This window comes from Sceloporus occidentalis, unplaced genomic scaffold (genome assembly GCF_023333645.1).
Source record: "Sceloporus occidentalis isolate IW3139 unplaced genomic scaffold, rSceOcc1.0.p SCAF_117, whole genome shotgun sequence".
Taxonomy (NCBI): domain Eukaryota; kingdom Metazoa; phylum Chordata; class Lepidosauria; order Squamata; family Phrynosomatidae; genus Sceloporus; species Sceloporus occidentalis.
The window spans coordinates 902,964-928,463 of NW_028317097.1; the positions used below are offsets into that span (position 1 = coordinate 902,964).

The 25,500-nt window shown below is 40.6% G+C and overlaps 2 protein-coding genes across 2 annotated transcripts; one reads left to right on the top strand and one right to left on the bottom strand.

Moving 5' to 3' along the window:
- The first annotated feature begins 1,813 nt into the window (after positions 1-1,813).
- Positions 1,814-5,529, top strand: LOC149282393 (prolactin-releasing peptide-like). The gene is made up of 3 exons (XM_089498267.1): positions 1,814-1,829; positions 4,055-4,210; positions 5,363-5,529. The coding sequence occupies exons 1-3, from the start codon at positions 1,814-1,816 to the stop codon at positions 5,527-5,529; spliced, it is 339 nt and encodes a 112-aa protein (XP_089354393.1).
- Positions 5,530-6,799: 1,270 nt separating this feature from the next.
- Positions 6,800-17,355, bottom strand: LOC149282394 (ras-related protein Rab-17-like). The gene is made up of 6 exons (XM_089498268.1): positions 17,193-17,355; positions 12,383-12,544; positions 11,776-11,927; positions 9,638-9,763; positions 8,958-9,051; positions 6,800-6,921 (listed from the first exon to the last, which is right to left on the bottom strand). The coding sequence occupies exons 1-6, from the start codon at positions 17,353-17,355 to the stop codon at positions 6,800-6,802; spliced, it is 819 nt and encodes a 272-aa protein (XP_089354394.1).
- Between the last annotated feature and the right edge of the window lie 8,145 nt (positions 17,356-25,500).

The following is a 25,500-nucleotide window of genomic DNA, read 5'->3' on the forward strand; positions in this document are numbered from 1 at the left end:
TGTATATTCTCATATTTTATATTGATGCATTTCATTAATGGACAGGGCTCAGTTAGACTTATTTAAGGTCAGAAGAAGCCCATAATTTATTCTTCTGGTATAGGGATGGTGAAATGTGCAGTATTTGTCCCCTAACTTTCTGATATAATGTCAAACATTAAATAATTCATCGTGCGTGTTGCATCTGGCTAAATGTCATGCTTAACAGCTAGAAAGACCAAAGAACACTGTAATGAGAAAGCTGAAACCTGTATCTGTTACTCCCTGGCATTATTCATATGCATTATACCTATATTAATAAAAATGTAGACATTCATGTTTTGATTCACTTGTATGCAGTGCTATTCACCAAACAATTTCAATAAAGCCTGACCTTTACTCACATAACCACATGGGTGCTTGTCACTGAATAAAGAAATCCATCAGGGATTTTTCATATTTAAAGTAGACCTGTCACTTAATCAGAGTCACATTAATCAATGCAGCCTAAAGCAATATATACATTGTGTTAATACTTTTTTTTTTAACATGGCTTATGGGCACTGTTAAATTCTGTATTACGCTATGAGAATCGTTGCCCTGTTATGCACAAAGACATTTTAGACAATTGTATGCTTCCAACTTTGTGACATCAGTTTGGCAAAGTCCCTCTTTTGTTCCATCATGACGATGCCCCTGTGCACAAAGCAAGGCCCATAAATACATGGTTTAAGCCCTGGCCTTAACCCACTTGAACACCTTTAGGGTGAATTGGTACTCCGAACCAGGCCTTCTTGTCCAACACCAGTGCCTGACCTCACAAATGCTCTTCTAGATGAATGGGCAAAAAATCAACAACAGAAACCCCCAAAAAACTTGTGGAACGCCTTCCCAGAAGAGTGGGGTTGTTATAACTACAAAGGGGAGCCAACTACATATTAATGCCCATGATTTTTTAATAGGGTGTCCAACAAGGTCATATAGGTGTGATGGTCAACATATACATATGTTTGGTGATAAAGCGTTGTACTGACTCCTGACAACTTCTTAGGGTGGCACAGGCCCTTTAACTGTTAAAATACATGGAGATGTGATGATGATTATTAAGAAAAAGTAGCAGCCTGCATGCATCAACTGCAGTTATGTCAATACAGAGGACAATCCGAAGGACACCCAAAACTCATACCACACAAGATGATAGTTACTGATCACAGAAGAGAGTTCCTCCTAGCTTAACGCTACAGCTGTCTCTGTGAAAAATTTGATGGGAGCACAGAACAAACTTGATGCCCTAGCTATAGTTGCCCAGTGACTACTGGCTCAAGAAAATCTCCACACCTGAAAACCGTTGGCAAACTAGAAGATGAAACAGAATAGATTCAAGACATGGTCTCAATTAAACCTGTTTTCACCCACTGAACAGAAGTAAAATGTGCAAATGAGCCAAGCAAGCGAGAGGTTCAGCATTTTCCAGACGCCCCCAAAGCGTCAGGGCGTCAGGGCAGGAACTGAGGGAAGCCAAGCTTCTTCCCATCAGAACACCTTTACAGTCATTTGTCTATGGCCACTATCCTACTGGAAATAAATTATTTAACATGTTTTATGTACAAATAAATGGTATGTCGAGGTTAATACTATAGACAAACATTGCATACTTTGTATAACAGGAAGTAACAGGATCTATTTCTATAATAGGGACAAGATACACTTTTTCATGTAGATGACAATTTCCTGTCATATCATTCTTTTATAAATACAGCTAATAAGTGCAGCTTTTTATAGGAACTATGTTAGCATTTGGGTTTCAAATCCTAGGGTAAATATTGTGACAACCATGTTATTTGGTTCCGGTAGGTATATGCGCTGGTTCCTTAACTGGAAACTCTTTACAAAATTGGTTTTTTTAGAAATGTAATTTTTGGGTACACAAGTGAAAACCTTGATATGTGAGAACATATTCAGGAGGTATAATGAGCTTTGTACGGACTGATTAGCAGCCAAGAATGAGAGAACGGATCTTTCTTGTGCTTTTCATTTCTGACAAATGAAAAGGCAAGGAGATAAGAGAATCACATGTGAGTCATTAAAAGCAAATTCTTGAGTTGGTTGGGGGAAATTATCATAATGGACTTAGGGGCTAGGTAGGTGAAGGGAGGTTGTGAGTGTTGAGAGAAGGTCTGTTAATGACGTCAGGGCAGGCAGCAAATATAACCAGTGTGTGAAGGGGATTAATTTCAGACAAAGCCCTGAAGGGAGAGAGAACCACTAACCGAGAGACTAGGTGAGTATATTGGTTCATGGAATACTAATACCTCTAGATTATTGAAAGCCGGGCCATGAGTACCTCTTTAGTCTGTCAGTTCTAGTTTTGTCATACCCTTTGAATGTATGGACTTTAAGAAGTGCTGCGTAATTGTTGGCGCTATATAAATAAAACATAATAATGCATGACTGCGATGCATGGAGAGATGGGATGGTGGCTCATTTGCTCTGGACTACAACTCCTATCAGGCTCTGGTGACCACTGATGATGACTTAAGTCTGTATAACAAATGGACTGTTTGGGGTTGCCTGAAAGCGACGAGCATAATATTCATATATTAAATGTAATGTACAATACCTGAAACTGATCTACGCATCTAATGTGTGGTGTAGTAAGGAATACTGAATTTGAATTATGACTTCCAAGTTAGCATTAACACAAATATTTAATAAACGCTACAGCAATTAGAGTGAATTTATAATATTGGCCCATATAATATTCTTACACTATATGCATTTTTCTACTATTATTTAAAACCATTGTTTGAAGTATTAGTGAGTCATTTAGAATGAGAATTATTACTGAATGTGTATTAATTGGAGTATTTCTGAATAATGTGCAGTGAGCCATATATCAGTATACATGGAGCATGAATGCTTAATGGTTTGTAAGTATGTGATATGGAGCCCAGTGTTGTAATATGGACTGTTTAATAACGTAAGTGAATGTGACGACGCACAGAGCTCTAATAAATGTTTAATCTCGGATCAGTATGTAATGATGGACCATTGATTTTTCATTCATTTGTAATGTCCGGAGAGTATGTAATTATGGGTTGCATAAAGTATGGTAAGGATTGTTCTCTTTTATGATGAATATATAATGTCTAGAAATCTTGAAATCCTTTACAGTGGGGACTGTAAAAGTAAATGATTTTCTGTAGATATAGCTTGTGATGTGTTTATATCCCTGTTTGATCCTTTCTTTCGTTCATTCACTCTTTTCTTTTTTTCTACATTTTCTTTTCTCATATGTGCTGTTTTCATAGCCCTGTTTTGGGATTTTCTTGCTTGCTTTTTACCTTTTATTTCTCTTTCTGTTTCCCACGTGTGTTGTTTTCATGATCTTTCATTTTATTATTTTTTTCTGTAATTTTCTCTTTCCTTTTCCTTTATGTGCAGTTTTAATAGCCATGTCTTTTTCTTTGTATCCTTTTCTCTCTCTCCTTTTCATTTGCTTTACTAACACCTCTCCCCTCTGTCTGTCTCTTTACTGGCTGTCTGTGTGCTTCAGGATTCATTTCAAAATCCTAAATCTTACTTTCAAACCATAGCGGTTCCTCTACTTACATCTCCTCACTACCTGGTCTCTCCACTCATCCAGTGCTGTCCGTATGTACTATGCTCTGTTTTCTAGTTGTACTCTTGAAAGATTGGCTGCCCCTATTCTCTGAAATGCCCTCTACCGCTCTATCCGTCTTTTTCCCTGCCTTTGGTCCTTCAAAAAATCCCTTAAGACCCACTTCTTTAAGGACGCCTAGGAATTTACGCATTAACACCCTTCATCTCACCTTTCATAGTCCCTCTCCTGCCCTTGTCAAATACTTATACTAGTGTGACTGCTCTATCTTTAACAGCGGCAATTTTACCTCTTGTGTAATATGCCCTGACCTTCTGTAGATTGCAAACTCGTTTATTGTACACCCTCTCATTGTCTATTTTCTGACATATCCAAGCAGATGTATAATGAGGGCCTTGTCAAAATCTTTAGGAGGCTTTCCTGGCAATTCTCACGACTTAATTCCCTTTACAGGCTGCCTGGTGCCCAGCAGCATTTCACCTGCCGAGAGCAGGTACCTCAAGAGTAGAATGAAACCAGTGTGTGCCCTGATCTCCTGCTTACTGCTGCTCTGCCTGGCACTGCCCGAAACTCACACTTGGGTGCTGCAGCCCTCCCTAGACATTAGAAGTGAGTATCTGATGGGAATAGTGACCATTAAAGAGAGGGCATAACAATATCACTACAATTGGTATGGCTCCGGGCATTATATTTATCATATACCGTGCTTGTAAATGTGTTTAAGTGATGCTGTTACATTCATATAGTACAAATAAAATTAATTATTTTAGCTTTTATCGTATTAAAGGGATAGTAAAGATTATATTATAAAATGGGATTCCAGTGAATTCAGTCCCAGCTCTATTTTATTCCTTTTATTTTTATCCTGTTTTATATTACAAAATTGTTAGCTCCATATTACTCTTTTGTTACTATAACTGTGCAAATGAGTTGCTTCAATCAAAAATTATATAAGTTAGAGATTCCTAGAGTAAAATAAAAATAGAACAAAAACCATATATTTTGACATTTTTCTCCTCAAATAGCACTCAGTACCCAATGGGTACGATGGTTGGGCATTGAATACTAACATTAATTTTGCTTCTGAATCACTCCAGGTCTGTTCCCTAAAATGGCTTCTGCAGCCCAGAGAAGGAGCGGTAAGTTTTACTATATACAGTTCTGGACTTTACATTTTAAGAAAGGAATGACATTCAGAAAGAAAGAAAAGGGCAAGATCTTAATGACACATGGGAAATACAGTGGAATTAACATACTTTTATTTACGCAGTAAATCCATGTTAACATATTTGCTTATATGCATACCTGAGAACTCTTAGGGTTTGACCCTGATTCTCTGGGGTTTTTGCCCTTCAGGGTGAAAGGGCTGATTCTTAGGGTCTCGAGACCACTTCTTCCCATTCTACCCCGCTGTGATCACATCTAAGACCGTCAATTGGTTCTTTTGTTATCAGTGTGCTATAGCTGATATCCCAGCTTGATGACTCAATTAAGTGTATCTTTATAATGACGATAATCCAGATTTCCATTAAAGACCTGTAGTAGAGCCATTTGGTTTACACATTTTGCAAATCACTACATGGAATCTTCATGATGGGCTATGAAAGGGTTAATATTTCAAGAATCCCAGGGTCAGCTTATTTAGAAAGCTCCCAGGTATGCTTATATGTATACATAAAATCACAAGACAATTACAGAAACACATATTTTAGAAGCTTCTTATTGTTGCATCACTTAATCGTACAAATTTATGTTCAACAGACCCTGATATTGACCCCTCGTGGTACACGGGCCGTGGGATCCGTCCAGTGGGGCGCTTTGGGAGGAGGGGTACCGCGTGGGAAGAAGCTCAGAAGTCCATATACAGATCCCAGGGACAGACATGTGTCCCCATACAAGAAAGCAATGAACTCATTGAAGATAACTGAGCGCTAACAGTGTGTGTCACCACATCTCCTGTCTGTATATATATCTATATGGTGTCTTCATAAAAAAAGCTGCACAGCTCCTTTAACCTCCTCAATGCCAGTGAGCCGCATAAATGCTGCACAAAGCTGTCATATTACCTTCAGCTGGGTTATTAATACGAGCAAAATATCACACATTGGCTAGAAATGGGGTACAATGGTCTTTTAGGATTATAAAGTCACCTAGACATCTTGGTTAGGGGTTCTGAACTATGTTTTATTGTTATTGTCTGAGTGGTGTAGATTATGTAGGATTATTGATCCAAACATAACACTCCAGGTGTTAGCCATCTTTCCTGCCTGGGCTGGTTAAACGTCAGGTATCACCATTTTACATGCAAAGGTTTGAATCCTATGAGGATTCCCTTCTTATGCCTTTAGGACACTGAAGGTATTCGAGCAAGTAATAGTTCTACAAGAACGAGGTGGGCTGAGGGTGACAGAGTTGTAGACTGGCAAGTGCCCATCTTAAACTTGACAAATCTCTCTGCCAGTCCAGGCACCATGGGTTTACCAAAGACAGAACCTTAACTATCTTTCCCCAAGTCAATTCAAAGTACAGTAGGTGGAAGGGAGATTCATCTAAGAACCTTGAAAACATAAACCCCCATAAACATCTCTCACATCTGTCTCATGTCCTTACAGTCCTGTTACTTTTAGATTATTATTTCACCGTCTGTTCTTCATATCCTTTGTTCCCATTGCAAACAAAAATACCGTGTTTTCTCTTTTCAGAATTTGATCTTTTATACCAGCCAAAATAAAAAACAAACTTTGAAAACATCTTTTGTCTTTGTAATCAGTTATATTTATTTTAATAAAACTTTAGTCTCTAGTCTAAGCTGATATTATAAATCATATGATTAACATATTTTCCACATATAAAATATTTTACAAATCCTCTTAGGACAGGGCAAATAGGCACTCAAACCCTATGAAGCCAAGCAAGGGCCTCATCAATTACAGATTCTTCAAATGATTTCATTTTCCACTCTTTGTACAATGCAGAATATTTATTTCTTCACTACACAATGTGCTTAGCAACACAGGGCATATTTTTCATGCAGTGGACCTTTGTTCCTCTTACCCCAGTCTACTTTTCTTCTGGGGAGATGGAGCCCAAACTTACTGATGCCAAGCCTGCTACAGATGCCCATGGGCACGTGCTGAACATGCGTGTTGCCGACTTCCTTAGCATCTGCAGTACCAGTGGTTATGCTAAGAGTTTCTTCTAGGATTTGCAGCAGTTCCTCCCTTCATAAGACATGTTTCTCTGCCCTCGTATGGTAATGTCCGTGCTTCTCTTGCGCTCTCTTTGTTGTCTTTTGAATTCTCGAGATAGAAGTTCATAACCTGCAATTAAAGTGAAAGGAGAGAAATTGCCAAGCAACACATTATTTAATGGTTCATATCTGCTAAGGTCTCGCTCTCAGGAATGGTACGCTAAAATGATTGCCTAGGGGTTCCTGGTTATGAGGAAAATTGTATCCCTTTGATCTAACTGGTAATGTTATTTCTACATATTGCTTTCCCCCCCTAAGATTATGATATATGAGGTTTGGTAGTGTTACCCATCAAGGCACCATATGACATCATGTATCGACATAGGTATTTAATATGGAGGAGGAAAAATCCAGCATACTTACTGTCTGAGATGTACTCTATATTCTGTCATTCCTGGTAAAGTATCTATGCATCATATTTTCCCTTTGGGACAGAATACTCAGCACCAATATACCGTATTTGCTCAATTATAAGACGAGGTTTTTTCCAGAGCAAATGCTCTGAAAAATACCCCTTGTCTTATAATCGGGGTCGTCTTATAATCAGACCTCAAAGAGGTCTGACTATGAGACTAAGATCCAGATCCCCAGCAATGCAGGGGACCTGGATCCTCCTGTGTTATGCCCCCCCCCCCCAACTTACCGGTGCTACTCCGGGCAGCGTTTAGAGCTCTACACTACAAGTTGCAGAGTTGTAGTGCTCTACACGCTGCCCGGACTAAGCACCGGGGCACTCAGAAGCTCCGGTAAGTTAGAAGGAGGGAGTGTTAAATGGGGGGCAAAAGGCATTTCTGGAGGCAGAGTGCTCTGTGAAATGCCTTTTAACCCCCTTAATGCCACTCTGCCTCCAGAAATGTCCTATACCTCCCTATATGCCACTCTGCCCCATAACATGCCTTTTAACCCCCTAAATGCCAGAGTGTGTGGGGGGGGTCATCTTATAATCAGGGTCGTCTTATAATCGGGCAAATACGGTGGTTTAAATCAACAGAATACCCAAGTTAGGCATAGCTACAAATCAGGCAGAGCAACTTGTCCCGCTGTCATCAGAACCCCCTATGCATTGGCTTGGAGACAGGATCTTAAGAGCAAAGCATATCCTTTGGTTGTGAACTCGTGCTATACTCACCCCCAGTACATGGGACATTCATGCAGACCCACAACATTTCAAATGGCAAAAGAGGGAGTTTGGCTTGGGTGGCAAAGTAAGAGACAGGACTAGGATCCTTACATGGATCACTTGACATGCCGACAATTATTGCTTGGTAACTCTATATCTTGGAAAAGATGCATGTGCTGTGTTACTACTTTCTCAACAGGAATAGATCCATGGAATTAGTCAGAAGTTCTGTATTTTGTCTCCAGGATGTAAGACTGCTAGTTTCTTTCCACAAATGATTCATGTAAAATGTACTCCTCCCTGAGCTGTAATGCTCCCAGCTGGTGTCTTGGTAGGGCCAGCAGATGGGGACCACATCAGGAAAATATCGTAATATAACCGAGTTCAGAATGTTCTACAGTTATTGTTAATAAAAATAAAATTTATATTTCACCATGACAAAAATACAAAGGGATCTTCTAGGTTCGAACACCAACTACCTGGACCTTATATATAATGTCACCTTTGGATACCAACATTTTAGGTAAAATATTAGATATAAATAATTTATTTTCATAAAGTTGAGCAGACATTCTGTAGCATATTTTGTTCTAGGTTTGCAGGCCTAGGGGTGCAGCTCGCAGGCGGTTAACCATGCCACTGGACCCTAATGGAGGTCTTATTGTGACTCGCATGCTCTTTTTATAATGTTTTGTACTTCTATCTTTTATTCCTGTTACTTACACCTTACAGTGATTGCACAAATGGCAGTGTGTACAAGAAGTGAATCATATGACTAGCCTTAATCTAAGACAAGACCAAGACCAAAGTTTGAGTCTTTACATCACAAAAAAATAAAATAAATAATGGGCCAAATGGTCCTATAATCCATGGTTTCTAGTCTATGTAACAATACTTGAAATAGAGTCAGAATCCAATGTATGTAGAGTGCGTTAATGGGGGGCATAGAGCTTCTCTCACTAAAATCCTTTAAAGTATCTACTTACCCAAAGCTTCAAATGCCTCACGCACATTGTCCCCAGTCTTCGCTGAGGCTTCCATGAACAGGAGCCCTTTACTGTCAGCAAGGGCCCGTCCCTCCTGTGTGTAAAACAGCATATACTCAACAACTTACATGTCGCAGTAAGCAGGGGAAGGCTAGTGAGGAGGGGCAGAGGGCAACTACCCTTTAATTTGAAGATTTTGGGCAAAAGTATTTTACTTTTAGTTCCACATGGAGTCACTGGGGTGTGTAGCGTATGAAGGGCTTTAGGCAGCATTTACACCCCTACTGTGCTCCTTTTAAGCAGTCCATTTGTAGGAACAGATTGTCTGCTTAGAGCATTATTGCCCTTGCTATCAGTAGGCAAATGTTTTGGGACACTAATATTGTGAATCTAGCTTGAATTTGCCCCTCTTGTGATAATTGTTTCAATGGAAGATTGGGCAACCTGCTACAAACCCCATCACAATAAGGCAAAAAAGGTGCCGACTGAGGAGGAGTTGTTTCCGCACAAGCATATCTAGGGGTTCAGATGTTTCCCAGCTGGTGGTGATCTTGCAGATCCAGGGCTTTTCCTAATAAATATGGGTCTCCAATTTCCCTAGACACCAAATCTTCAAACACCTCGTCATCTTACAAGTCTATTCCAATATCAATATATCTCTGACCAGTAGAAGACCATACCTCTTGTGGGACGTTCCTCTCAGCCTGGAGGTCACTCTTGTTTCCTACCAGAACTGTTACCAGTTCCCCATCAGGAAAATATCTTTCCAGCTCTTGCAACCAAAGCTGAGCTCTGCTGAAAGTCTCCTGCAGACAGAAGGTAGATAACCAGATATAGCGGTGATAGCAAAGAGAACACAGGAGAAAATGGGGGGGAAAAAAAGTTGCTTCTATTCTGTGAGCATATACGTAATACCTTCTAAATAATGCAGTAAATGATTCAGAAAATGTTTAAAGTGAACGTAGGTTCACATGTTTCCATGTATATATATATATATATATATATATATATATACACCGTATTGGCTCGGATATAGGCCGCCCCCGTATATAGGCCGCACCCTAAAAGTTTGGTGCTTTTTTAAAGAAAAAGTTTTTTTCTTTAAAAAAGCACCAAAAAAACATGCTGCCACTCTGCCCCCCCCCCGAGATATGCTGTCACTGTCCTCCCTCCCCAAGATATGCTACCACTGTCCCCCCCCCCGAGATATGCTGCCACTGTCCTCCTCTGCCCCCCGAGATATGCTGCCACTGTCCTCCTCTGCCCCCCGACTTACCGGAGCTGACTCACGGGTGTCTTGCGAGGCCGGCGGGGGACATCTACGCAATACGCGTATACAACTTCCGGTGCCGGATGTGCCGGCACCAGAAGTTGTATACGCTTATTGCGTAGATGTCCCCCGCCGGCCCCGCAAGACACCCGGGAGTCTGCTCCGGTAAGTCAGGCAGGGGGCCAGAGGTAAAACGCATCGTGCGGTTAGACAACCGCACGATGCGCTTAGACAACCTCCCGTGCCGGCACCCCCCCCGTGGGAAGTGCTGGCAGGGGAGGCTGTCTGAGCGTATCGGAGAGTAGGATGCAGGTCCCCTGCACCGCTGTGGGGGATCTGTATCCTAACCCCACTGCCTGCCCGGCGCCCGGGACTGCATGTCCCGGGCGTCGGGCGCTAGACCCCGAATATGGGCTGCACCCCCACTTTAAAGACTTAAAGTGGGGGGAAAAAGGCCTATATCCGAGCCAATACGGTATATATATATATATATATATATATATATATATTGCAAGATAGGTCTGGGATCGCCCCTCGCTGAGGTCAAGGGACAAGCACCCGTCTTCATTCAAACCAGGCAAACAGCAGTAAGTTCGTGCAATCTGACACAGGGTCAGGTTTATTAGAAAGGTTGCAAAGACAAAAGAAATATAACACAGCAACAAAAGAAAAACCTTGCCTGTCCGGCACTTACTATACAAGGGATGTCCCTCACTACCAGCTGGAGAGCTTCTCTCTGCCAACTTAACACAATACGTCCAGCAACCTTTACTCACTTTACTCACTTTACTCACTTTACTCACTTTACTCACTTTACTCACTTTACTCACTTTACTCACTTTACTCACACGTCTCTCCCACAGACAGGCTTTCTGTGTCCTCAGCCAGAGAGCTACCTGCCCTCCTGGCTTCCCTTTTATATCCGCCCTCTCATTCACCTAAATTAATCACCTAGCAGGTGGAAGACTCAGGTGTTACTTCACATAGGAAAGGGATCTAGGAGAAACAAACCTCCCTTCCACCACCAATCCTACATGAATGTCACAATATATATATATATATATATATATATATATATATATTATAGATACCTGTATCTGGCCAATTTTAAGTGGCATTATAGCATGGAATAAAACAGTAAAATATTCATATTTAATTTAGCAAAATAACAAAGTCGCTATACATGTTTCTTTGTCCGACATGGTGGGTAATATAATTAAAACCTTTTCTTGGCTGAAAGCAGTGGTGTAACACACGCCGTTCCTGCCCATGTGGTTGGTACAAAAGTTGGCTCCTTGAAATTGGCCCTAATCATGTCTATAATATTTTATTGCCAAGCATACACATTGTGTTTGTTAACGTACTATTGGCTCAAAAGTGTGTTTATTTGCTCCATATATAATATAATATAATGGAGTACACTCAAGAAAGCCAGATACATATATAGGGAGGGTCCCCTTAACATAGATTGAAGGGGGCCCAGGTTTTGCGTTATACTGCTGGCTAAAAGTATTTTTTCTGCTTATGAGACATATGAACACATCTGACCTTGCGAGTGATATCATATACCAACATGGCAGCGCTGGCTCCGCGATAGTACAAGTGGCAAACACTGTGGAATCTCTCTTGTCCGGCAGTGTCCCAGATGGCAAATTCTAAGGGCTTGCCCATGATATTAATATTCTGTGTGAAAAAGGCACCTGATGCACAAATGAAAGTCATTCAGGGTCTGTATTATGCATTATATACATATATATATATATATATATATAATTATGATTATTTTGCTTAAAGAAATCATCGTACAAAAGGAAAACAGGAAGCATCCATAGAGTAATATTAAAATGTTAGTATGGTACTTAACACATGGAAGAGGTAATGATTGCAAACAGGGTTCATTGTAATTCAGGCCATTAGTAGGTTGCAAGTCCATCTAGTACATAGTTTAGATGCGGCAAGAAATTGAACTGAATAGTATTATTTTCTACTTAAACAGTGACTCCTAAAAACACTTTGGGGTATTACAAACCATGGCTTTACCTACTCAATTAATTCATTATTAAACATTATATATATTTTACAAAAATGTTATTGGGTTTCATGAATTGAGATCATTCTGAGATCATTGTAGTCAGTGACTAAGGGAGTAACTTACATCCTGTGGTAGGGACAGTGTTCTGGAATTGATCTTTTATGTATCGGATTACCATACAGGATTTTCCCACATCGCTGCTCCCAAGTAACACTAGTTTGTAGACCTGGACCTCTTGTGTTTCAAAGTTCTGCACCGGTGGTGATGCTGCATTCAGTTCCATCCCTGAGACAAGCAATTCAAGCATACAATATAAAATAAACTGTGAAACTGACTCAGTGCTTGTATTCTACCAAATGAAAAATAGCATCTTTGGCATCGTACCTTAAAATCGGTGCCTTTATCGCAACTGTTTCTCGATGTAACTTGATATAAGGGTGGGATTTTATATTACACAATTAAAGGAATTCTAGAACTATACTTAAGATAAGGACTACAGCTTCATACACTCTGAAGATTCCAAACATCTATGGTATTAGAAATTCAATACGCGTTACAAGTTGGGGTAGCCGACCAAACATAGCCAATTAACAGCCAGAGACCACTAGAAAATGGTTTTATCATATTTATTATCATAGTGAGCTCTCTTAAGCAAGGCAACTCTTCGTTCATTGGAAAGTTCTACTATTCTTGATACTATTGGGCATGTAACAATACTTAAGGAATATACTGTATATTTATTTATACTAGGTTTTCTGCAAACATACCTTAAGTACCTCTGTTAGTGGGGAACCACTCTGATCCTGTTCTAGACTGTCTCTTAAAACATACTTTGAATCCTCACTAACCATGGAGTCATGTCCTGACTTTCCATACAAGGGCCACAAAAAGCATCCAACCACCATGGAAAAATACATAAATAACTAAGTTCATTTTCCAAATTAAGAAGGCATGTGGCTTCAGGTCTTCCAAATGCTTTAAATTTGAGCACTGTGTTGGAAAAGACCAGGTTTGTAAGGTATTGCAGGATCCACAGATGTCTGATGGATCAGTTACAGGGTGACGAAAGGCATACGCCATAATAGTCAATTATATTTAGTGGGGTCATTTACGTATGGAGAAACATCTAAGCTGTACTCGTTCCCATAAAAAGAACAAATTATGATAAGATATTAAACAAAGTTAAACGATTTATGGTGGCAGTGTTTTATTGCCATTCCTGGGAACTTCCTAAATGAGACTCTTGAAATATTAACCTGCGACAGCCCATTGTGAAGACTCTATGCAATGATTCACCTAATGTGTTAACCTAATGGCATTAATTATAGAAACCTTGACTTGTCATTATTTAAAGACACACTTAATCGAGTAACCTGCATTCAAGCAGGGTATCACCCATATCACCTATAACATGCTTGTAGCAAAAGCACTAATTATGAGTCTTGTATACCATCACATCATGTTTTTAAAAAGCTTCAGTCTGTGTGACCCTGAGAATCTACCACTTCACCCTGAGACGCTGAGATTAGGGCAAAACCCCTGAAACTCAGGGTCAAACCCTGAGAGTTCACCAGGTACGTTTCTTACCTTTTGGTTAGAAGTTATCCAGCATATAATGTTATTTTAAATCACCACTGATTTGTTTTGTTTTTAACCTTGACATATCCGTGACATATTCATTTTATTTTGATTAATAGAGCTATTGTTTATTTATATATCTCAAATAATTTATACAGACCACTTAGGGCATGACAGAGTCATATATATGATAAAGTAGGCTCTCCGAACAAACTTACAGTCTATGCTGGAGATGACAAATAACTGTATTAAAAAACACATCTCTGCAAAACTTACAAAGTGCGAAATATAAAAAAATGGCTTTCCTCCAGAACTTTGTAAATGCTGATCACATAAAAGTTTCCTCCGTCTCTGTGCAGGAATTAGAGTTCTTTTAAGCTTTTGTGGGTCACTTAGCATAGGTTAACTGATTTGTATGCTAAGATAATAGAGCTAAGTTTTCCCAGGGAACACATTCCCAAGAATATCCCCACGTTTAGCCATTTTGTGACACAAGCAATTAAAATCAGATTTCTCGGAAAGTGACTTCCTATATATATAGTATAGAGGAAAGAAGAAAGAGGCTCATCTGTATACACAATACACAGGGAATAATGTGCTTAACAATTATTATTTTGACAATCGTAAAAAGGGAAATATGGTCATTCCAGGACCTGTTCTTTTATACGTGTTGACATGTATGAGACTCACCTGCATACAGACGGGGCAGACGTTCAACATGTCACTTGGAGGAAGTGCCACTGAAACAAGATTTCTACTGCGGTTAATATTATATTATAAGGAGTAAAGTCCAAAGATGTCTTGCTGGGGACAAAGAGTGTAATTGCAGGGCATAGTGTTACCTTTTTTGTCATAAATTAGCACTATTAGAGATTGAGCATTGGACCATTTGTCTTGTTGACTGCAATGCCAAGGAGAATAATTAACCCTTTCATCGTACAAAGAGTAAAAGGCTGTTCCATTATATAATTATTTTCAACAATTAGCAATTAATTTTAACCCATTGCTGACAAAATATATTGTGCTTTGTTTTAACACTTTGGGTGATGACCGTGTATGGTGTTTCACATAATTTTCATATTGTTTAATACCCAAAACCTTCCATTAAATAATCATGGAAAACTTTGTCTCATTTATCATTTTTGAACAGAAACTTAATTGCCATGTAACACAAATGTAGGCACCAATACATTGTTGCCGTATAAACTAAAAAGACTTATAAAAAGTGTGATTATTTTACGTAATTATATCATTAGAGGAATGAATAGAATGGCCACCAAGGAAGAAAATGTACAAGACTACCTCCACTCAAAGAGTTAATACTTAACAGGTTACTTTACTGTATTAAACCGGTGTTGTAATATAGCTACAAAACATTGGTAGACCTTAAATTGCCCACATGTCTGCAACAGAAATTTTGTCAAGACAGTCCAGCAAGACTCCTATCATTACATATTGAGCCAGACACTGAGGGTGGTACAGTATGACACCTATCATACAGTGATCCAGACACAGGCAGTGATACAGCATGACTCCCATCATTAAATAGTAAGCCAGACACAGATGGTGGTACAGTACAGCTCCTATCATTATATAGCAAGCCAGAAACAGACGGCAGTACATAATTACTTCCATCACTATATACTGAGCCAGGCTCTGACGGTGGTACACTATAACTCACATCACTCTATACTGAGCCAAATATTGATTGTGGTACACCATAACTCCCATCACTATATACTGAGCCAGACACAGAGGGTCTTACTCACTCTCTCTCTCACGTACTGTCACTCTCTCTTAATTTTCTTCCAAGTGATTACGTGTCCTTGTCTCTTTTACTGCAGCTCCACTTCTTCTGTCTTCTTTCTTCCGTCATCTACTCCCCAGTATCTGCTCTGCTGATCAAGGCCTCACGGAGCACGTCTTCAAAAGGGTGGAAGCAAGGTGCATTCCTCAGTATGCTTCTCACACATGCTCAGTAGAAATTAGATCTATGTTGAATCACTTATGTTAGATCCTTACAGTAAGATTATATTAACCAAGAAATTCCCTCAGAAAGCCAGAATCCTCACAACAGCTGGTGAATCCTGTCACGCAAATGGCTGGAAGTCAGTAATTCTGTAACTTTGTCTGGTAAGCCCTTCAGGACACACCTCTGGGTCCTTGAGGTATGATCTGGTCTCCAGTAATTTGGTTAAACTGATAACTATTTCCCAAAACTTTTCAAATAGACCCAAGTTGTGTGCTCTTCGTTTAAGATGACAGAAATCATATAAAAATTATGTATTGTTAAAGTCTTTTAGGGAATATAATCAGATAATTTATTTACCAGAAAGTAGAGTTCCATCAGGTTGATATATTGATACCTTTTAGGAGCTTTCTGGAAAGGCTGCATTTGAAGAACTTGAAAGAATCTACAGGCAACCAAACTTTAGATTTATTCATCATCATCAGATCTAACTGTTTATGTGACATAAGCATGGGCTACCTCATAACTTTTTCCAGAGGTGAAGAATTATAGTTTTCCTTTAAACTTGAGCTGCATAATATTACAAACCTAGCCTCTAGCCACTATTGCCTCTAGCTACACAACCCAGGACCCTGCTTCCTTTTTGTAACACTTTATTGTATCGCTCGCTTACCTTTAAGTCATCAGAAATAAAGACTCCCAAGTCCCTCTCTTCTAATGTCACAGACAATACAGTGTCCCCAATACTATATTTTGCCTTCAGATTTTTACGTCCCAAGTGCATTATTTTGCATTTATCAACATTAAACTGCAGCTGTTGTAGAGTGTCTCTACAATAGGAAAAATAGACTAGATGAGCCGAATGGTTTCAAATTCTATGCTTCTATGTCATGAAATTGGCCAGCGAAATAAAGTGTTGCAATACTGCTTATCGTCTCTCGTCTTACGAATGTTTGTGCTGACGATGCTTTGGCTTCTGTGCTGTCGCAGTACATGTTGTATAAATAAAAAAATAAATATTCAATAAAAAAATTGTTCCCCCATATTCATCCCCAAGTATTTAAATATACAGGCCCACTGGAGCCAGGACAATAATCATCTTTGTCCTTTGTGGTGTTCGCCATTCTGCAATAGAAAGATGCAACATTGGTGGATATTTTTTTATGAAGGAGTACGCAGTACTATACTAAGGGTAATGACTTTACCATCTAATAATAAAGCTGATTTACAATGAGTCAGTGTTCTGAGACTTTATCTGCCTGTCCCTGCTGCATTTACCCCTTCCTACTACTCAATGCCTCACCCCCTATGATGCAAACAGCAGAGCTTTGGGGGGAAGATGAGGTTAGTGAGGAGGGAGTGAGGAGGGAGGGAGGAGGGATGTACCCTGCAGAGGAAGAACATCTGACCCATTTCCTCTTGTAGTCTCAGAGCAAGAAGCTGTGTCTGGTGCCACAAAGAGGAAGGTACTGTCACGCGTGGGGTGCACAGCTTTATTGACAGGGGGATCCACAAACACTGCATGCAGAGCTGAGCGCTTAATAATCATACACGTTATCAGCAGGGATCATACGAGGACACGGTGACCGGGGCAGGCACACGCGGTTAGTCCCGCAGCAGGTACTCCTGGCTATCGGGAAGCAGGGTCCATGAGCAGCGGGGGGGATTTTAACAAAGAAGCCGGAGGCAGCAGGCATTGCAGCGCACACTGCAGCACTGCATCCGCGAGCCGAGAAGCTGCACTGGGTGAGGGTCACATGAAGGGGCAGGAGGGGACAGAGAAGGGGTAGAGAAGGGACACAGAAGAGGCAGGTCACACAAGTGCTCAGCTCTGTTATTGCCGTCCCTTCAGCTCTAGGACAGGAGCCGTGGATTAATCTACCCGGAGGCTGCATGACGAGATTGCGTTGAATAAACACCCCCCTCATCCCTTCACCATCTTGGCAAGGAGATGGGCACCCAAGGGCCTGGAAGGAAGAGACACCCTAACAGGGAAGGACTTTCCGCCGAGGACCATGCCTTGAATCAGATAGCTCGGGAGGTGAGTTCTGTGGCAGAGAGTGGCAGCTGTCACTCATCCTTTATAACCGCTCTCTCTCTCTTGTGGATATTTTGTATAACGTTAACCTGTGGTGTGCCGGGAATTCATTCACCTCTCGGAGGTCTTTGTGGCAGACATTAACCATCCCACCCGGGGGGTCCTGAGCCTCCCCTGCCCCTTGTCACATGGCGCAGTCTGTCAGCTGTCGCGTCACCTGGTGTGGCTGTCAGGCTCGGATGCCTTGAGCCTCCTGTGCCAGCTCGATTTAACTCTTGAGTGGCCTGATTGTGTAGTGGGTTTGGAACGGTTATTATGGGATGCCAGCAACAGGACCTACTGATCTGGACCTACTTTAGTGATAAGTGGTTCTTTAGTTTTACATTTGGGTCATCTCTGTGCTTTTCTAATGCCTGGAAGGAGCAAAACCATAGAAACTATAGAAGAAAGAAACATTTAAATACTTAACTGGAATAATAATGATTTCAAAGGAAAAATGTTAAAACTAGAGGATCAAAGGTTTAGATATAAGGACGTTTTACTTTACTGAGAGGGTGGTAGATAAATGGAACAGCCTCCCATCAGAAGTGGTAGAGGCCAATAAAGTGAGGAAATGTAAAGATGCATGGGATAGGCATAAAGCTATCCTGAATCTAAAATGAGATTAAGGTCTGAATCTTTGGATTAGGGAAGGCGAGCACTAGACTAGATGGGCCGAATGGTGCCGTCAAATCCTATGATTCTAAATTTTCATCTACAGATTAACTGTTTGGTTTCCAGAGGTTTAATCTGTGTACAATAGTGCAAAGACACTTTTGGCACCAGTGAGTGGGTTCTGCATTTTTCTGTGCTATACATCTATATATAAATATATTAGGTATTCATGTAGTTATCTAGTGTAATAATGATGCATGGCCTGTTTATTAGACTCCATTGTGCAGGACATGGCCCAAAATAGCTTTGGCTGTAATACCAGCTCCAGTCTCAGCAGAGGGTCAGGGCCATACCTTGTCATAAAGCTCTCTCTATCATCATCAACCTGATATAGAGGAGTTCTGTAATCCTGTATTCCGATACCCCTATGCTATGCCAGGCACAGCTGGCATTACCAGGGTTATATATGGAGGCAGGGATGAACAAATGGTTGTTGGAGACAATGCTATGATCTTAGCATCACTAGTTCTATTTCTGTACTGACCCAGTTGATGACATCCTTGTACCAACCTAGCATATGCTGTCAAGGCATACAAGTGATGTATTAGGGCAATAAAAATGACAAATGTCACCCAATGGATCAAAGATCTTCACATATTCACTTCTGATACTTAGTTTCCCAGGATTACTGAGTGGCAGAACCAGTGGAATTTCCTGCCCTTAACCCTTTCTTTGGCAGAGAGCCATGGAAACAGTGTTATTAACCAACATGCTTTTGCATATCTCGCTTGCCAATTCAGATATTTGTTTGGGTGGTTACATGGCCTTGACCCATCTACACAGTCAAAACAGACCTAAGATGGTTTTGTTTTTGTGTCTAATAATACACATTTCAGTAATATAAAGTCCCCATGTCCAATAAAGTGAAATGTGACATTTTCTGCAAGCATTGCTTGCAGGGAGTTTAACTAAGTCAGATAAAGAGAATTAAGGGAAGCAATGAGGTGCTCCTACGGTTATTATTGAATATGGTGAGTGCTCAAGGTCAGGTTGTCCAGACGTCATGTATGGAAACATAATAAAAACCTAATTAACCCTTGATGATATTTTAGCCATTAGTTTTGTTTCCTGAAACAATATGTCACATGGCAGTTTTGAAGTTGCTTATTAGTACTTTTAATGCTGGTTTGCAACCAACCATGGAGGTTCTTGTAGCCGCTTGCTTATGAAAGGCTGTTGGAAATGGCTCAAGGCGGTTTCAGTTTCCCAATTTCTGCTCACTTTTGCATAATCACATACAAGGTTACATACGTTTGGCCACTTATGGTTCCTTATTTTTAACCTGTGAGAGCTTTATAGTTACATAGATAATATCAGCGGAAAATAACCAATTGCAACATCTAGTCTGCTTTTTAACATTACTTTTTTATTATTAATATTATTATTATCTTTATTTCTATTATTCTTGTTGTTTTTTAATTCCAATTCAGTTTTATGTGCTTCCCAAACCTTCTTAAATATTTGCACTATGTTTGCATAACCTACTGCCGCAGAAATCTAAGTATCTACTACCCTACTACTAGACTTTTGGAAGATTTTTGGGAAGAGGCCCCATACAATAATGCAGATTAGCCTCAACAGGCTCATTAATCGCTGCACTACAACTCTCAGAAATCTTAGCTCTTATCAGAGAGACATTCAAACTCGATTTCAAGGGAAAACGGCGATTCTTAATGTGACCCATTGAGCGGTTCTTAATGTGACCCATTGAGCGGTTCTTAATGTGACCCATTGAGCGGTTCTTAATGTAACCCATTGAGCTGTTCTTAATGTGACCCATTGAGCGGTTCTTAATGTGACCCATTGAGCGGTTCTTAATGTGACCCATTGAGCGGTTCTTAATGTGACCCATTGAGCGGTTCTTAATGTGACCCATTGAGCGGTTCTTAATGTGACCCATTGAGCGGTTCTTAATGTGACCCATTGAGCGGTTCTTAATGTGACCCATTGAGCGGTTCTTAATGTGACCCATTGAGCGGTTCTTAATGTGACCTATTGAGCGGTTCTTAATGTAACCCATTGAGCAGTTCTTAATGTAACCCATTGAGCGGTTCTTAATGTGACCCATTGAGCAGTGATGTTGTCCAGCTGTAGCTTCTTTATGACATTCGGTTGGCTATAAACTATCTTGTTTACTTTCTTTGAACTGTGATGGCTAGGCCCATGTTAACTAAACTGTGTTCTACTACATCATGCTTTATGATCGTTAACACATCGTAAAAGTGACTATTGCCATTAATGACATTCTGTTCATGTCCTTGTTTGAACCCTATATGTTAAGCTATGTTAAACTGTTTGATTACCAGTTGTGGAATTTGTTTGATAGGAGTTGTCTGATAGCGACTTTGTCCCATAATGTCCATTTCTTTTCCATGCGTTACCTATGGATGACTTTGTAACATAGATATTAGACTACGTCACTTAGCTGATATGAAATAAATGTTACATTTTGACAACATTAATAAAGTAATCATAGCTTTAGCTTTATGCGACTTGTAAAATCACATAAACCAGACATGGTCTCATATGGCTGTATCCTGTATGGGGCTTGTGCAGTGCTGATCACCTACAGTTTGAACTGGGTTTTTGAACCTTTTATCTCAATCCTGCAGGGAGATTCATATTTGGGTGGGGGGAGGGGGGTATTGGTGTGATCCTCGTCAATAGAATGGGCTCCCAGCCCCCACCATCCCAAAGTCCTTGTGGACAAATAAGGCAAATAACTAGAGGCCTGGCACTGAGCTATGCCTGGCATGTACTGATGGAGACAGCTGGGCCTCTCTGTCAGGCTGTCACCGGCGACTGAGCTGTCCTCAGCTACTTGTAAGATTTCTGCCACACAAACTCTTGCGGTCAGACACTTTGATGAATGGAAACATGCTTTGCCTCTGTGTGTTTTCGCTTTTAGGTGGGAATTGTTGACTATTAGTCTGAAACAATATGAGATTACCCGACAAGACATACAATGTCATCACGCGACTCTCCTGTTAACTCTCTGTGTCATAGGAGTTGTTCAGCAAATTATCACCGGTGGCCACGACACGGCTTGCCGAAGTCACTGGTGCCTATAGAGCATTTAGTGAAAGATCTACTGCAAACTTGTTTTCTGCTACCCATGAGTCTTAGGGGAGCATCATGAACAGTATTGTACAAACATTTTGGGCAGGTGTGAAAAAAATGGAGTAAAGCTGGAAGGCTTTCAAAAATAGTGACGTTAATAGTTTATTTCTATCACGTAACTGTGAGTGAACAGAAGAGATTTGCTTGCACACGGTCTTTTAAGGAACTCGGCCAGCAGGTTGTTCCAAACACCTCATTGATGGTATTGCAGGATGGATAAGTATCTGCCTGTACTTCTCAGCACTGAGGAGGCCGTTTATTCTGACCCAATTCCCAACTCCATTTGCAGAAATGTGGCACCAAACTTAGAAGGAACCTCCACCATGCTTCACCATTGCCTCCAAACACTCATTCTTGTACCACTCTCCAGACCTTCGCCTAACAAACTCCCTTCGTAAATAGCCTTGTTTCTACGCCAGTGGTATGGCTTTTTGGTTACAAGCCTTTCATGAAGACCACTTCTGACCTGACTTCTCCAGACAGTAGATGGGTGGACCAGTGTCCCATTGTTCTCTGCCACTGCTGTGACTCTATACACTATATGCTGATATATATCAAACTAATGGCATACACTATACACATGTACATCCTTTCCAACAACATTAACACATGAATACATGTATACATATACACACGCTAACTCTAACACTATTTACTGGTATATATACATATATATACACACTCCCCCTCTCTGCCCTCTCCCTCTTATTTCACGTAGACGCCATTGCAGCTTGAGCTCTTGGTGCGAGCTGCTGCCCCTCTGCCTGTGACCACGGGGTCATATAATGCATGTTACATGGCCCTGCTGGATGCCTTGGGGCACCTGCCTCAGCACACACACACCTGCAACCAAGACGTCCCAGCTCTTGCCCATGGCGATGTGGCGCCTGGTGTTTGTCAAACCCCCGATTATTATCATTATTAAGTATTGAAGATCAACAACTACAAAAACAAAACTGACGGATTTATAAAATTAAGTCAGATGATGTACAAAAAAGAATTGTTAAGTGCCGTTGATTATTACTTCCTTGATATATCTGCTTGTCTCTGGAACAGACATATTCAATAAATCCTATGTGTGTAGCTGTTATGTGCCTGATTTACCCATAATGTGGCAGATGCTAAACGTGAGGGTTAGTACATTTTAGTACATTTTCCTTTTAGATTGCAAGCTTATTTGTGCAAAGCCTTTTTCATCTTTTGTTTCTGATGCACTACTTGGGATGTCCAGTTTACCCATTGAACATGTGATGGCACTATAATAATAGTAATAGCATTTCTGGGGTACTCTAGAGCCCTTGTTCATTTTGCCTGAGACCCAGATTGTTTCCGAGGTCCATGTCAGATTAGCTGAGCTAGAAACCAGAGTCTGCATATATTACTAAACCTTAAGGTGAAAGAATAAAATGACAGCTCTACTAAGATTTATTTGTTTAGCAGACTAGCGAGTGCAATTAATGTGTTATCTGAGTGGAACAGCACCTTTAACGCACCGAAAGTCCGAACCATTTCCGATGCGACACCCTGCATGAGTGGTTGCATCAGGCAGAGCGATTGTGCAGTGACAGGCTGCATATGAATATAGCTGGCATGGCGGCTCGTGGTGCGTCTGGATGACTTGCCAGAACTAAGCCCGGGGCGTCTCACACAGACCTTAAGCTGAAGTGTCTGATTTGCATACAATTCTGAATCTATGATTCATACTAACTAGAGAGATCTCTGTGTTTCACTTCCTCAGTGCTCTGTATTAAACGTCTGATATTACTCTAGTCTTGGCAATGTGCCAGAAGCAGAGCTGAAGAAACACTAATTAGGCATCATTTTAGTGAATTATGGAGGAATGCCCATTGTTTAATCATTTCTGACAAAGGTTTTGTAAAGGCTCTGGTGAGGTTTGGTGTACCAGAAGCCTCTTTGGTAGGCTTACATGTTGCTGAAATGTCACGTGTCCAGAGCCAGGCAGTTATGTAGGACAACAAGGAGCTACATGCCTCCCAACCGTCTCACTTTGCATGGGACAGTCCCAGTTTTGTCTATCTGTCCTGCCGAGCTCTACTTCTGCCCTGTTTTTATACCTCCCAAGCTCCACCCCGAGGTCCTGATTCGCCAGGGGTAGAAGTTGGGAGATATGGAGCCATCGTACAATTTCCTCCAATCACTGATGCCAGTCATTCGCTGTACGTGTACTTTAATGTGAATTGAAACCAGTGATGCACACTTTAGTGCGTAAACTCTGTTGGAGTGCTCAGGAATTAAGATTGTCAGTATGCTGCTTTAATTCTACATCATCAAGTAACCAAAGATCATCAGTCATAAAGCATACAAAAACAAGCAATATCTTCTCCCTCTTGTGGATCTACATAGAAGTTCCCAAAGCTTGAAAATCCATCATCATGAGGATAGGGGATGGTTTTAGGAGTGTGATGATCCTAAACTATTGTTAAGCATTGACAAAAAACAGTCAATCAATTTGTAATGTGCACAGTTTTGTTAATAATGTTTATAAAAATAATTTTAAAAAATGTTGATATATTTCAATGATTAATACATATGTCACGGGAAACCCATTAAAATTGGTCAACTTCCTCCACCTATGAAAAGGTGAATGACGTAGTGGCCAACCTTGTGGACAACAGATATTTAGTACTTCCACTAACGGACCACCCTAAAGGTGCACAAGCAGAGTGGGCATGTTTTGCTGTTCCTCCCCGTTCATTGCTTTGTTCAGAACTCAACCCAGTACCAGAACCTTGTCTGTGATGTTGCCAATGAAGTAATTTAAATACTCTGTTGTTACTCTCCATTTAAAGGCTGCTGGAACTATTATTTTATACATAGCGTGAAGGGTTATTTGAGATGAGAAGTTCCATGACTTTAATATGCGTTATTCTTTGGTGTTGCTGTGGGGGTTGGTAAACTGTCCCTTTAAGCTGATAAGGGAACGGAGACACTTAAAATCATTATTTCTGAATAAATGTTCATTTCCACTAGATGCAAATTAGCAAAGCAGTTTCTCTAAGAGAGCTTACATCATTACAGTAATCTAATTACACTGATAAACTGTTTAATTTTTAGTTTGCAAATAGAATGACCTTTTAGTGATCTCTGAGCACCAACTTCCAATATGACGGTTAACCGTGTCACAGATTAGAAAGCAGCGTTTCTGTGCCAGGTCCCTAAATGCCCTGAGAATTATTTCTGAGAAGGGCAATTAACAGTCATCTTTCTAAAGCTGCGTTTCTGAAATTGCAGGAATCACCGGAGAGGTAACACAGAAACACAGAATTTGACGGCAGATGAAGCATTTGGCCCACGTCTGTTGTACTGAACTCAAACCGTATTCTGTCCATTGTCTAGTTTTATATTCATGATCTTATCTCATGTATGTTTAAATTCGTTGTATTAACTTCTATCACTTCTTCAGAAAGACTATTTCACGTATCCATCACCCTCTCTGTGACAGTAAAACGATAATAAATAAAGAACACAGCTGGACTTGACCTTTAAGGACATCCTACAGAAACAATTGGGATTTAGTATAACATAGAGAGTAAGGTAAATTACCAAATTTCACGGCTTGGCCCCCACGACTCTTTGGCACACGATTTTGACCCCACGTTTTGGACACTGTTTTCTTTTAAGAGGCAGTGAAGCCTGGACTTTGCTGGAGGAGGATTGGGAGCCTTCTGGCCCCTTCCTCTCTCTACGAATCCAGCAAGGAGTCTCACTCTTCGGGGTGAGACTCAAATCCGACCCTCCCATGGGGGGGGGGTTGGAATCTGTCCGAGTTCTCCTTGAGGGAACTCGGAACCCGTAGTCTGG

Bases quoted from the DNA above. Each gene is read 5' to 3' on its own strand.
- LOC149282394 (XM_089498268.1), bottom strand. From the start codon at position 17,355: ATGATTATTAAGCGCTCAGCTCTGCATGCAGTGTTTGTGGATCCCCCT. The intron at 11,928-12,382 runs GTAAGTTACTCC...TTTGTGCATCAG, and splicing joins CACTGTCCCTACCACAGGAT to GTGCCTTTTTCACACAGAAT. The intron at 9,052-9,637 runs GTATGGTCTTCT...TTTTACACACAG, and splicing joins AGAGGAACGTCCCACAAGAG to GAGGGACGGGCCCTTGCTGA.
- LOC149282393 (XM_089498267.1), top strand. The intron at 4,211-5,362 runs GTGAGTATCTGA...TATGTTCAACAG, and splicing joins GCCCTCCCTAGACATTAGAA to ACCCTGATATTGACCCCTCG.